This window comes from Rhinolophus hipposideros (genome assembly GCF_964194185.1).
Source record: "Rhinolophus hipposideros genome assembly, chromosome: 8".
Classification (NCBI taxonomy): domain Eukaryota; kingdom Metazoa; phylum Chordata; class Mammalia; order Chiroptera; family Rhinolophidae; genus Rhinolophus; species Rhinolophus hipposideros.
The window spans coordinates 58,432,692-58,447,359 of record NC_138054.1 but is presented as its reverse complement, the minus strand read 5'-3'; the positions used below and the strand labels follow the sequence as shown (position 1 = coordinate 58,447,359).

Here is a 14,668-nt window from a genome sequence, read left to right as displayed (position 1 = left end):
TTTCAGATACATGAATCAACAACTAGAGATGGGTTTGGTGAAGGCAAAACAGTATAGTGATTAAGAACATGGGCTCTGAACTTAGACAAACCTGGATTCAAACCTTAAACTAAGTACTGATTAGCTGTGTGACTTTTGACCAAATTCTTAACCCTTCTACTACTGTTCTATAAATTAAGATAATCGTAAACTCCTGCTCTATAGAGTAATTGGAGGGATTATATGAGACATGTATGTAAAAGCATTTAGCAGCATGCTTGGCACAAAATGAGTACTTTAAGTTTGCAAGCTTTTTATTATTATTATATTGATAAATAAAAGAAAAATAATCCTATTATTACCAGAATCTACTTCTTCAAGGAAATTCTTACCTCTGCAAATTAAATGTGTTGTTTTAAAAGCTAGACAGCAGAGTTGATATGGTAACGATAACCATGATAAAAGGAACAGAAAAGATAATGGAATTACAAATTAACAGGATTAAGCTGAAGGGTAGTTATACCAATGCCCACGCTTATACTAAAATAACTTTTGCATATCCCCAACATGCTCTTTTTAGCTACAAGAGAGCAGCAGCCATTATAGCTTAACCTGAGGACTTCAAGGGAATCTTTAGTTACTAATTACACAATCAAATAAACGAGGTTATTTTTTTCTTTATTAGGTAAGGATATAATTTACGCTAAATTTTGTTTTCAATTATGGCTCATTTGGAAGAAAATAATTTATTCTTTTTCACTGTTTCAACTTTCCAGTGTGACTGGAATAGATTGTATATAATATACAAACCTTTAGTGATTAGAAGTCTGATTATTAAATTTTATATAGAAGATATCTAAAACCCAAACCTCCTCCCTGGGAAAAAATTATTTTCTATTCCTGCAGTTCTTAATCTTCAAAATGGAGAGGGGTGGCCTCTTTCCAGGTAGATGGCACTGAGCAGAAGCTAGCTAAGAACTAAAATATATACAACTTTTCAGTTTCTTTATCCAACAAGTTAATACCAGAAGCAATTTCTTACAGCCAGAAATAAGGATTTACCAGGCATCCTTGCCATCTTTACTCTGGTTCTAACAATTCTCAAACTACCTTTTGAAAAAACTATTTCAGAAACACGTAAGTATACCATTCTGCTGAATTGTTGTATAATATAACAAGGCTATACTGACACCACTCCAGATACCAGAAGCTTGGCATCACCCCAATCGTGTAAGCAGTCCCTGATTTTGAAATATAAATAGCAACAGGAAATGAGCAACTACTTGGATTCCCCCCTCCTCTTCTACTTGCTGCTAGGAAGACCTGAGACACTTCTTCCTTGACCAATCAGTCCCTTTCTTTACTTGAGCTTGGACAATCTTGTTCCCACAGTTGAGGCCCGGTACACAAAGAAGAAAAAGCCGAAGTACCCACTCTCACTGATTAACTGCTCTTGGGGGAAAGATCTGCTCCTGGAATCTCACGGTGGAACTCACAAAGCTTTCAATTTCAGAAAGCAGAGGTTAGCTTCTACATTATTATTAGTACTATATTTCACCTATTAATACATTATAGGTTAACTAATTACAGAAAAGCAGTGAGATACAATGGAAAGAGCATGAATTCTGGAGTCAGACAGACCTGGGTATGAATCCTGGCTCCAATATTTACTAGCTGTGAACTTGGGCAAGTCAATTTATTTCTCAAAGCCTCAGTTTCCTCATCTGCAAAATGGGGGAAATTATCTACCTCAAAGATGGTTGAAAAAGTGAAATGAGATAATGTAACTAAAAGTGTATACTGGGCCTACAAAAGAGTGATGTCCACAAGTCCTGTCCTCAAGAGCCCTGCTCAGCTCCTATAGCCTATTGTGTGTTTTTTATGGAGTCAATCCATATCTGGCCTTACTCTTTTCCTGCTGCCTTCTCTTTTTCACAGCATTATAGTCTTTTCCAAAGAACCCTGACTTTTCATGATGTGATCGAAGTAGGAAAATTTCAGTTTTATCATTTTTGCCTCCAGCAATTTTCAGGCTTAATTTACTCTAGGACCTGTCTTTGTCTTTCTGGCAATCCACAGTATCTGTAGAGCTCTCCTGCAACTCCTCATTTCAAATGAATCCATTTTTTTTCTATCAGCCTTTTACACTGGAAAGCTATCCTAAAATAAATCATTCATAACATTGTTTCTAAGTAAAAAAATGTGTTCTGGTTGCCCCAAAATTATGATTAACTTGTAGAATACAAGCCATTTATAAATTAGATGTCCACCTTTATTTTCCATCTTTAGTGATACAAAGACATCGCCTAACTGAAGAGATGTGAAAAGAGAGTAAGTGAGATCAACATTCACTACCAAACCGAAGCACTGGCTTCTCATTGGTTCTAAAGAAAAAAAATTCCAACTCTATGGTATATTAACTTTTTCTAAAAATTTATTACAAGCACTGATAACTCTCAGTGACATGGGTTGTTTTGTGTTTGTTTTGTTTTGTTTTTTAAGAGTTTTCTCATTTTTTTAATCCAGCATTGGGATGTTTACCTTTCTTTAGTATTCATATTTCCTTTTCTACCTTTATTCTCAGTAATATATAATCAGCATTATCAAAACCATCAGCTATTATCCTTTATGACTTTTGACCTTTATTTTAAACTTTTAAAAAAAAAATTTTAGTTCCAGGTGTACAAAACAATGTAACAGTTAGACATTTACACCCCTCACAAAGTGATAACCCGTCTCCCCAATCTACTACTCCTCTGATAGCATAAACAGCTGTTACCATTCCACTGACTCTATTCCCTATGCTTTACTCCACATCCTATCACTAATATATATATTTAATTATAATTGACATTCATTATTATTCAGCTTCAGCTTCAGGTGTACACTGCAGTGGTCAGACATCTACACAGTCCATGAAGTGGTCTCCCTAATAAGGTAAGTGCCCATCTGACCCCCTAAAAAATCTTTACATTATTGATTATATTCCCCAAACTATATTTCATATCCCCGTGGCTATATTGTGACTACTAATTTGTACTTTCTAAAGAAACTGTGGTATACTTATACAATGGAATACTACTCGGCCATTAAGAAGAACGAAATATTACCATTTGCAACTATATAGATGGACCTAGAGAATATTATGCTAAGTGAAATACCATATGATCTCACCTATATGTGGAATCTAAAGAACAGAATAAACAGAAATAAACTCAGAGATATAGAGGGGAAAAACAACTAAGGGTTGCTAGATGGGAGAGGGGTGAGGATGGGGAAGTCAGTAACATGGTTTTTGCATTATAAAATTACTCAAACAGTAAATTATTTAAATTTTTGAATCTCTTCTAAAATAATGCTAATGCTTATGCTTTTACATTTCAAACATTGCTATTGCTAATATATTTATACAAAGAATGACACCATATATTTTTACTAATACTACTTACAAAATTAAAAAGATTCATCCCTGGAGGAAGATTAACTTCCACAATTGCTCTCCAAACATTAACTCTTACCTCTGCATTTTCGTGGCCTTCCAGGGTCATACAAATATCCAGATCACTATCACGAAATCCAAATCCATTCTTAGAAGAGCCAAATAAGCACAATCTTGCCTTTTCTAAGCAAATAAAAAGTCAAAAGTTGTATAATTAGCAGGAAAGAGGAGTCTTCTATTATCTACTTCTGTCCTAACACAAGATGATCTTGTCCACATCGATACCTTAAATTACCTACCATTGACAGATAAACTGAGAAATTCTAAAACACTTATGTAAAGCCCAAATCATTTGCCCAAGTTCCCACATTAATGTATCTAACTGCTTCTTTCATTTTTCCACAGACATCATAAGTTGAACAAGTCAAAACTAAACTTCACTTCAAACCTATTACTCCTATAATCCTTATTCTCAGGAAACAGTATCTCCATCAACTCGGTAGCGCAAGCCAGAAACATACATGTGATTCTTAACACCCCTCTCAATTTCTATATCCAAACAATTGCCAAGTCCTTTTGCTTCTTTCAACTTAACTGTCTCACAAATTCATCCACTTTTATTCATTTTCAAATTACTACCAATCGTTAAGATTAATATTTAGAGATTTACACCTTGGAAATAAACTAGTTTTTTTCAAGGCACAATTCAAATAGTTTTACAAATATCACCTTAGCACAAAGAATTCTCCTCCAAAAGTAAGTCATTAATCCATTTGATATAAATTATGATAGAGTTATCCCCTCATACTTAGCATCATTTATTACAGGTGCCACTTAAAACAAGGTGTGGCTTAACAGGATCAGATTTTTCTCCCTTATTCTTGTAGACTACACATTTAGATAACAAATTCTGTAGTTTCAAAATGTAATACTCTGATTCAGTTCTGATACCCTAGTTATTTCAATAACTGTAAGATATATAAAAGCTATGCTCATGAGCAAATAAAAATGTGCATCAATTTAACATAACAGGGACTTAGAATTGGTCAATACTTTACATACTAGCAAATATAATAAAAAATGGACTCTTACAGCACATAACAGATTATCTTTTAAAAGTACAAATTCATTCTGATTATAAATCAACTCTTTATCCTTTTCTAAAATATCTGGCCACAGAACTCTTGATTATTCATCCCCATACCCAAAATGTGTTCCTTCTGCTATTTTTGCCATCTCAGTTAAACAGTACCACCCAACTACTGAGGTAAAAACCTTGAAACTATCCTTGACTCCTTCTCACATCTAACATAAATAGTGATCAGCAAATCCTGTTGGCTTTACATTCAAAATATATCCTAAATCTGACCACTTCTCATCTACTCTTCCAAATCATTATGTCTCATCTGAACTTATACAACAGCCTCCTAAATGTTCTGCTTGCTTCTATTCTTATGAACCTATACTCTGTTCTCTTAGATCGTGTCACTTAAGTGTTAAAATCCTCCAGAAGCTTCTCATTAGATACTGAAAATAAAATTCCAAGTCTTTCTACCAACATCTGTAAGACCCTAATTATCCAATCTCTAGGCTAACTCTCTGACCTCATCTTTCTATTACAATCTACCTCACATAATCCACTCCAGCCACACTGACTTCCTGGCTGGACTTCAAGCATGCCAAACATAAGCTAGTCTTGAGATATTTGTATTTACTGCTCTTTCTCTCTAGATTGTTCTCTCCTTGGGCATTCATACAACTTATTCCTTCATTATCATTCATGACTGCTCAAATGTCACCTTATCACAGGGAATTACCATAACACCTCATCACTATCCTTTTAACTCCTGCACTGTAATAGTATTTATTATTTCTTGATGTTATATTATATACTTATTTTTTAGTTGATTACCTGTCTCTTTCTCTTAATATAAGCTTAATGAGAGCAGATTTCACTTATTAGCACTGTGTCCCCAAGCACCTAGAATAGTACCTAACACATAACATTCAATAAGCATTTTTTAGTAAGTGAATGAAACTAAAACCAGGTGATATAGTAACAAAAGCAATCAATTTTTAAACTGTGACATACCATCATATTCTTTTTGAATAAACTTTTCCAAACTAATTAAAATTTGCTCCCTGTTGTGTTGTTCAGAGAATGGCGGTGATAACTCATCTAAGTTGGAAAAAAAAAAAGGAAAAAGTAAGAAAATGGAATATGAAAATGTCTTCATATTTTTACCCTAAAAACTTTACTTAAAATTTCTTCATTATTTGTTGACTTCTCTGACTAGAACAATCATAAATGTTACTGGGAAAGGAAACAGAACAGCAAAAAATAATTTTTATAGATCTATATACATTTCACATGTTCATTTTCCTTATATCTACAAAATATAGTTACTTCTACAAATTATTTAATATTGTTTTCTTCCGACATTCCACTGTCTCTCATATATATTCTTGTTTTTCCCTCCTGTTAAAATTATACTCATATTGTTACACTAGGCACCTGACCCATTCAAACCTAACAGTCGCCACAAATGCCTGGTCAGGATTCACATCTTCCTAAAAAGCTGTTTTACCCACAGCCTTCAAAGACTTCTCCTTAACTGAATTCCCTTAGTTCTCCAAATTGCTTGCCAGTTTAGTTTATAAAGTCTTTCAGTTTTCTAGTCATTTCATTTATATTCACCTTGTTTTTCCAAATAAGACCATATATTCCATAAGAAGTCTTTTTTTCCCCTATTTCTTCCTCTAGACTCACCCTCAAGAGTTAAAACAGTAATGGGAACAAAGCAGTAATTTACTGTAATGAATTAAACACACTGAATAGCTGAAATACAAGTTATTTTTTCCCTTTTTTTTTTGAGTGATAAAACTATTCTGTATAATACTCCAATGGCACATGAAATGATGCACTTGTCAAATCCCACAGACCTCTGCAGCACGAAGTGTGAACTTTATGGCATACAAATTTTAAGTCATCTAGGAGGTCAGAAAATCTCACAATGGTATGTAAGCTGTAACTAAAGAATCTATTATAAATGTATAAGATGACTTCACTCAAAGGAGTGGGGGGAAAGGTGCTAACCTAAGTAACTTCGAAAATGAGGGGAGTCTATAAGTCTAAGGGTGGAACTGCACATAAGCAATGTACTCTAATTGATAACGTTTCCCACAGAGGTACAGGATAACAATTTTCATAATGCTAAAGAAATGTACTTAAATGGAACAATTAAACGAATGGCAGACAGTAGGAGCAAGATTTCTCACTTTTGGAGTAGAAAATTTACAGAGAAGCAGGGAGAAGAGGCTAGAATGAGCCATGTGGTAATGTATTAGAATTGTAGACATGTTTAGCTTAACATAGGTAAGATGATCACAGAGAAATATTTATAGATATATGTTTATATATGGGTTAGTATACACACACAAATTTTCTTGCTCAGAAAGGGCCTAGAATCAAAACCACCCAGTAGTAACAAGCACCCTAGAATCCAGATCTTGGTTTCTAATACCATTCTCCAATAAAAGGAACCAGGGCTCTTTGGAGAAATGTCTAATTCTAGGACTGAGGCAGGAAATACATATATGATGAGCCTGGAGCATCTTGTAATGCCAGAAAGTAAAGAAGTGCTAAAAAACAAACAAAATACAGTGACAGGGGTTTATCAAAGGGTCACATGAACCAACTGAAAGATATTTCAATAGCCAAATCTGGAACAATTTGAGCAACAAAGTAAACTGATCCTGGATTAAAACCCAAAGTATTAAAACATCTATGAGTCCATATTGAGATAAATGAATAAATTGAAAACAAACGTAGTGAATTATACCTTAATAAAGCTGCTAAAAAAAAAAAACTGTCCCATGATCTAGCCATTCAACTTCTAGGTATTTACCTAAGAAAAATTAACACATATGTCCATACCCAGACCTACACGTTAAAGTGCACTGCAGATTTATTTGTAATAACAAAAATTTAGAAAGAAATCAAATATTCATCAAGTGAATGGTAAATAAATTGTGACATATCCATACAATGAAAAATAACTCAGCAATAAAAAGAAATAAATCATCGATACAATATGGATGAATATCAAAATAATTATGCTATTAAGTGAAAGAAGCCAGATGCTCTCCCTCCACCAAAGGAAAGTGTATGCTATGTGATTCTATGTATATAGAACTCTAGAAAATGCAAACTAATCTATAGTAACAAAAAACAGGTAAGTGGTTGCCAGACAGGAGGTGGAGATAGGAAAAAAGTAGGAGGGAGGGATTACAATGGGGCACTAAATATTACATGGGAAATTTTATCTTACCAGGGACACAGCAAGTAATTAAAAAATGTTTGCTGAGTGAAGGTTTATCCCAGGTATACCATAAATGTTTGTTGCATAAAATATGTAAGGCTTTCCCCAAAATATCTTTATATCCTTATCTCCCTCTATTGCTTTTCTTACACTCTACCAAATCTAAGGTAATTACTCTCCCAAACAAATTAAACACCCTATGCTTTTATTCATAATCTCCTGTATCTGAAAATGCAGTTCAAGATCCAAATCAAATGCCACATCATTAATTCTAATTCCTCTGATCAATCCCAGTGGATGTAGCCAATATAACTAAGGAACTTAATTTTTCATTTTATTTAAGTTTAATTAAGGAACACATATGGACTCTGTAATCCTCTTGGCATTTATAACAGTGGCCCAAACATAGTAGGCATTTCATAAATATATGTAGTTGGATCTCTAAACTATTTAAAAACTTCTACCAAAACAAGTATTAGCAAACTGTTCTTAAAAAATAAGAAAGAAAATAAATAAATACTCAAATTATAAAAAAGTATCTAGTCTCAGTAGCTCTATTAGTAAAATACTTACCAAAACATCTTTTACATACTAAATCAAGTATTTCCCGAAATCGATTTGTCATTGGTGGTAGAGGTTTTAGATCAATTTTCCTGAAATCCTCCGGGCAATCATTTTTTGAATGGCCATCCTTTTTGCAGATGCTGCATACTATCGTTGGTGGCTATATAAAGGTAAAAAAATTAATCTACTCTAATAAACTATTAAGGGACTTCATCATTACTTAGAAAACAGATCCAAAAAGAATATTTTATGTAACAGTTCTGTAAAACCTATGCTTTCGGGGGGGAAGGGGTGAGAACCACGTTAATGAAATGCTGTGTTAAATGTAAAAAAACATATTTTGAGCCAACCACTTTAACTTTCTTTCCCACTATAATAATATTAAGAATTAGCTTTACCTGAAGATGTACCAGGAGATGCAAAAAGTAAGGGTTAATTCAAACAGTTTGATCAGCCCCCAAATGAAATACATGCACTACATTTCAATCTACTCAGATCTTTTAACAAAGTAGATTACAGTCATGTCACTTAACAACAGGAATGTGTTCTAAGAAATGTGCCATCAGGCGATTTCATGGTTTTGCAAACATCACAGAGTGTACTTATACAAACCTAGGTGGTATAGCCCACTCTACACCTAAGCTATATGGTATAGCCTATTGCTCCTAGGCTACAAACCTGTACAGTGCGTTACTGTACTGAACACCGTAGGCAATGTAACTAACATATTGGTATTTGTATAGTAAAAATACAGTGTAAAAAATAAAGTGTGTGTGTGCGCGCGCACAGGGAGGAAGCGGGGGAAGGCTGTGGATGGAGACACCGTTGGAGGGAAAGCAGACATCAGAAGGAGGCAGGAGAAAGGGCTAGCAGTGATTCAAAGAGAGCCAGAGAGATAAAGCTTGAGATGAGAAATAATAAGAGGGGGAGGGGGCGAAAGGGGGAAAGGGGACAGGAACAGCAGACTGGGAGGGAAGAGATAAAGAGAGAGAGGAGGTAAGTGAGTGTGCACGTGTGAGTGTGTGTGCAGCTCCAGGAGCTCCAGGCTGCCTCCTCCACAGCTCTCACTCCCTCACCAACTCCTGCCCCATGAGGGGGCAGGCACACAGCTGGTAGACAGCAAGTGGAGCCTCATCATCTATTTAAACCACCCAAAGCTAACAGTAAATTCAACATTATAATCGAGTCCAACCTTTTCTTTCAATATCAAAAATAAACGTTCTGTTTACATTCCATTATAATCTATGGGACCATCATATATGCAGTCCACTGTTGATGGAAACATCGTTATACGGTGCATGACTGTATAAAGAAATTTCAAGAGATACCTTTCATTTCACTCTAAACATTTTCTATCTTCAGAACCAATTACAGAACCCTTGCTTGCCTAGTTGGTTCAATTTATTACATTAGCATGGCACTGAAGAAACCAAACTGTAGAGCTGAACTCTAAAAATAAATCAGCTTCATACAAGGAACCACTCTTATACAATAGCCACAAACTTAACTTCAAACCCTATACCACCATTTTAAATGTATTTCAATGTACTACCAAGTAACTAAAACAGTAAAAACGTATCCCATCTACTTGAAAAGACAACAACATATGGTTAAGGAAAAGCTCTACTCTCTTCTTTATTGTAATATGGCTAGATCCTAGAGTTCGCTTCTCCCTCCAGGGTTAGCCTGGACATTTACCTATTCATTAACTGTGATGCAAATTATACACAGAAACTTCTATTTGTGGGACTGCTGTGCTGTGGGCTAATTAACAGTACCACAATAATTTGTATCGGCTTTTGAAAACCTTTTTTTTTACATATTATCAGAAATATGTTACAGATAACTAGAAAAAAATTAAAATTGGAGAAATAGTTAACCTAACATAGATTTCCAGGAAAAAAAAAGTATAAAGTAGAAGAAATGTTAACTGTAGTTATCTAAAAGGCTTTTCAACAAATCTGCCATTTATTTCAGCCTTCAATAGTCCATATGCCCTAAATACTGCAACCTAAACAAAATGCAATAGATTTACCCTTACAAAAAATAAAGATAGCTTAGTCACTAGGTTAAAAAAAGTTAAAGCTGTCAATAAGGAATTATTGATAAAACAATATAACTGGATGATTTTTGTTTTTAATATTCCACTTGGGTTGACCATATATGACCTATATAATCTATATAATCACTATATAATCACTTTTTCACACTGGGTGCTGGTAATATTTCAGTTATGTATACTGCACTTGAAGCAATGTGACTTAGCTAAAACTTTCTTCTATTAACAAAGTTAACAACCTGTTGCTTATTTTCTGTTCATTAGGGTATTTTATTTTCTATAATTTATCAAGTTGAAGTTCAGACTAGGCTATTTTAAAAAGTAGAAAAGTTAAGACTCCCATAATTTGTAAGAGACATGCCAAAATCCAAAGTGAAGCTCAATAGCAGAGACAGAATCTGGATTCTTCACTTTTTTTGGTTCCTGCTTTCACTCAACTTTTACCAAATTTATACTCACCCTCCCCAACCACCCTATTCCCCACTAAAAAAAAAAATCAAAACAAAAGTATTTTTAAACTAGAATACTATTAGTTTACAAGCCCTGTACTCTCATTTGTTGAAGAAAAAAGTAAACATTATGTATTAAAAAAATAAGCAAAATTTAAAATATATGTTGCCTTTGCCAAACTGATTTTCATGAAATAGCTGAATAATCTTTTCATATATGAGAAAATGAAGCAAACCAGCTAGTAATAGGATGCTGAAACCTTTTGTAGTTTTATATACATTTTGTAAAGGCAACTATTAACAAAATGCAATAAGTAAAATTAAAATATACCTCGAAATATCATTCCAAAAAAACTGTCTACTATTATAGAAGCTATGTTTACATTTCCAAATCTAAGAACTATAGTCATACAACCACAAAATCTTCCAGATTCTTTACAAACTGTAGCCTACCTTGCCAGAGGTTAAGATAAACTTATCAAACACATAATACAATTCCTGGGTGGGGTGTTTATCATCAACATTAAGGTCAGAAGCATCTTCTGTAGCTTTGCAGTTGCAAGAGGTAGCAGGTGTGTCGGTGCACGCAATCTGATGTGAACTCTCTGTTTCTAAATTTGACCTGCAGTCTGTACCATCAGACTCACTTGGGTCAGGGGACTTATAATCAATGCAATTACATTGGCTAAGCTCCTTTTTTAAACAAGTCTCTGAAGGCGCTAAGTCATACTGTTTCTTCATTGATTTTGGCTCTAATTCACTGCTTTCACTGGTGGAAAGAGATGAAGATTCCTGTCCATGTTCAGCCAAAACTGGCTCATTTACCAACAAACTGTCATCTTCAGTAATACATCTCTGTGATGTACATTCCATTTCATTGTATCTATCAGGATGACCTCTTTCTGCATTTATTTTTTCCGTGCTTCCCCCAAGTTGAATGCAACAATTGGATGCCATATTGTCAGACTTCACTAGCTTCTTATTGCTTATTTTCCCTTTCTCTCTTTTCATGGAATCCACTGTAGATTTATTTGCACCCTTCCTCTGAGGACAGGCAAAATATCGATAAGCTGCCCTGAATCTCTCCACAACATACTCATAAACAAGCTGGCTGTTTAAGCTCCGTGCAACATTCCTCTTGATTGAAAATGGATCTAGTAAAAAAAAAAAAAAAAGGTTAGTAGCTAAGTATAGACTAACAAACTACGTTTCCAAACTTATACAAACAGATCTTAACTGCTAGACTGTCAGCAGAGTACATTTTCCAAGTTTTTCTAAAGTCCCAATGAGAAATACAATAGCAACATCTTTTCCTTTGTTTCTGCCATAAAATGAAAAACTAAAAGGAAAAGAGAAAAAAAATTAATAAGGTAATTAATGAGACAATGACTGAGGAGCCCAACTCAGTAATTATAGTTTCAATGATGAAATTACTAGAAAAAGGCATGCCAATATGCCTCCCTATACTGTCACTGAATGAAATTTTTCAAGCTCATCTCGTGATAGTATTCTTCAGTTACATATTCCTTGCAATTTAAACAAATAAAATATAACCTAAGACTCTCAAAGTTTCAACTTAAAAAAATACTGTTTTTCAGATTTAACTTTAGTGAAAACAGAAAATTAGAGAAATGAGGGGCAAATAGATGGCTCAGTTGATTAGAGCGCGAGCTCTGAACAACAGAGATGCCGGTTCAATTCCCACACAGGATGGTGGGCTGTGTGCCCCCTGCAACTAAGATTGAAAACGGCAACTGAACTTGGAGCTGAGCTGCACCCTCCACAATTAGTTTGAGGGATAACGACTTAGAGCTGATGGGCCCAGGAGAAGCACACTGTTCCCCAATATTCCCCATAAAATTTTTTTTTTAAAAAATTAGAGAATAGAGAAAAGCAGAAAGAGACCAAAGAAAGTGAAAATTAAACCAAAATTTAGAATTTGATGCTATCGAAAATGGTTATGCTGAAAAGGCTTGCATCAACTCAGACTTCTAAAAATGTTTATGGCTTTTATAATCCAAAATGTTTTTGGATTTTGTAAGCATTAAATACAAATATGCCCCAAGGGAAAAACAACAGTAATACCCAAAAGACTACACATTTTCTCTACTACTGAAGATCATTAAGTAAAAGGATTAACAGGCCAGGCTTTAGATTGTCATGGTTCAGGCATCTGTTACTACTTTTTACTGTTATCTAAATCCAGGCTTTAAAAACTTTTTCTAGCCTCTTTCCCTTGCTAAAAGAAAAAGAAAGAGAAATTATGACAGCTATAGGTTTCAAGTGCGTTATTTACTATATATAAGAGTACAAGATATGAGTACATGCTTGTGAGTATATGAGAAATTTGTGGGTCCAATTCACAGTAGAGAAGGCCAGCAGAAGATTAAATGAAAAGAAGAATATATAGTCTAAACCAGGGGTGTCCAAACTTTTTTCAATGTGTTTCACCAAGGGCCATATGCGGTAAAATACACAAACAGCCGGGCCACTCACTCGAGGTGAAATACGTATTGCCTCACCTGGTTTATTTAAGTAAACTAAATATATTTTTGGAATTTGCTGTGGGCCAATAAAAAATGGATTGCAGGCCGCAGTTTGGACACCCCTGGTCTAAACAGACTAAAATGATGGATAGCAATTCAACTTCCTATCTATAAAGTGAGGGGAATTTAAATTTTTGATTAAGAATTTAGAAACCATTCTATTACCGTGTTTCCCCGAAAATAAGACCTAGCTGCACAATCAGCTCTAATGGGTCTTTTGGAGCAAAAATTAATATAAGACCCAGTGTTATATTATATAAGACCAGGTATTATATTATAGTAAAATAAGACCGGGTCTTACATTAATTTTTGCTCCAAAAGACGCATTAGAGCTGATTGTACGGCTAGGTCTTATTTTCGGAGAAACACGGTAGTTTCTGTATTGCTAAAGATCTTAAATGTTCTTGGAATTTGATATGAAACCTTATTTGTCAACATCAATTGTTCTTTTTTCTTTAGCTTAGTCACATTTAACAGATAAGGTGCTTTAGAAGACAATGAAAAATTGGATTTTAAAATTATACTTTAACATAATTTTATGACACAAATTTATTCAAAAAGATCTTACAGTATTCATAAAACTATTCTATTTTTCTATATTTAACATTTTTTCATAATTAAAAATTAAAATAAAGGCATGTAAATAAGCTAATAACCCTAACTAATATAATATTTACAGATTGGAAACCTTTAAATTTAAGTATTAATCCTATAACAAACTTGATAAAGAATTTATCTAAAATATATAATGGCAACCTAGTGGCATATATAGTGCTACAAAGGATAGAATTTATAATACTGTATAAGAAACAGATGATGAGTGACACACAAAATAATATTCTCCAAATGAAATATAACTATCATCTTACCTTCAATGGCTATTCGCCTTTTAGGCCAGTTTTTGTTTTCTCTTGTTAAAATATCTTTTATCCGTACACATATCACATATTCCTCCAAAGCAAAATCCAGTGTGTAAAATTTTAGCAGCTCTAACCATAATTGTCCCAGGGATACCTGATGTGGTGTTTCCAATGTTAAAGTAGACTGGAAAAGAAAACATATTTTTTTATTTAAGCTTCACAAAACTAGAACTATCTAATTTTCAGTTTAAAAAAACCTGGGAGATCATCTTTTCAAAAACTGAGGCATAAAGGGGTAACTTGCCAAAAAATAGTTTCTGGCATAGCTGGTAACAGAGTCCTAGTTTACTGACTCCTAGAATTTTTGTTCTTTCCACTAGACCAGCAATTCTCAACCATGGCTGCACATTAGAATCACGGTGGGAATACTGAAATACACTAATATCTGAG

General features: G+C 34.1%; 1 protein-coding gene across 13 annotated transcripts in view; it reads right to left on the bottom strand.

Annotated features, from left to right (window-relative positions):
• Window positions 1–14,668, bottom strand: part of TUT4 (terminal uridylyl transferase 4) — a 106,340-nt gene that overhangs the window by 24,700 nt on the left and 66,972 nt on the right. For all 13 annotated transcript variants that reach the window (XM_081057597.1, XM_081057604.1, XM_081057602.1 and 10 more), the window contains 5 exons: window positions 14,228–14,402; window positions 11,266–11,966; window positions 8,314–8,464; window positions 5,511–5,597; window positions 3,498–3,601 (listed from right to left, as the gene is read on the bottom strand). In XM_081057597.1, the coding sequence (XP_080913723.1) occupies window positions 3,498–3,601; window positions 5,511–5,597; window positions 8,314–8,464; window positions 11,266–11,966; window positions 14,228–14,402 (1,218 nt within the window). The remainder of the gene's footprint in view (window positions 1–3,497; window positions 3,602–5,510; window positions 5,598–8,313; window positions 8,465–11,265; window positions 11,967–14,227; window positions 14,403–14,668) is intronic.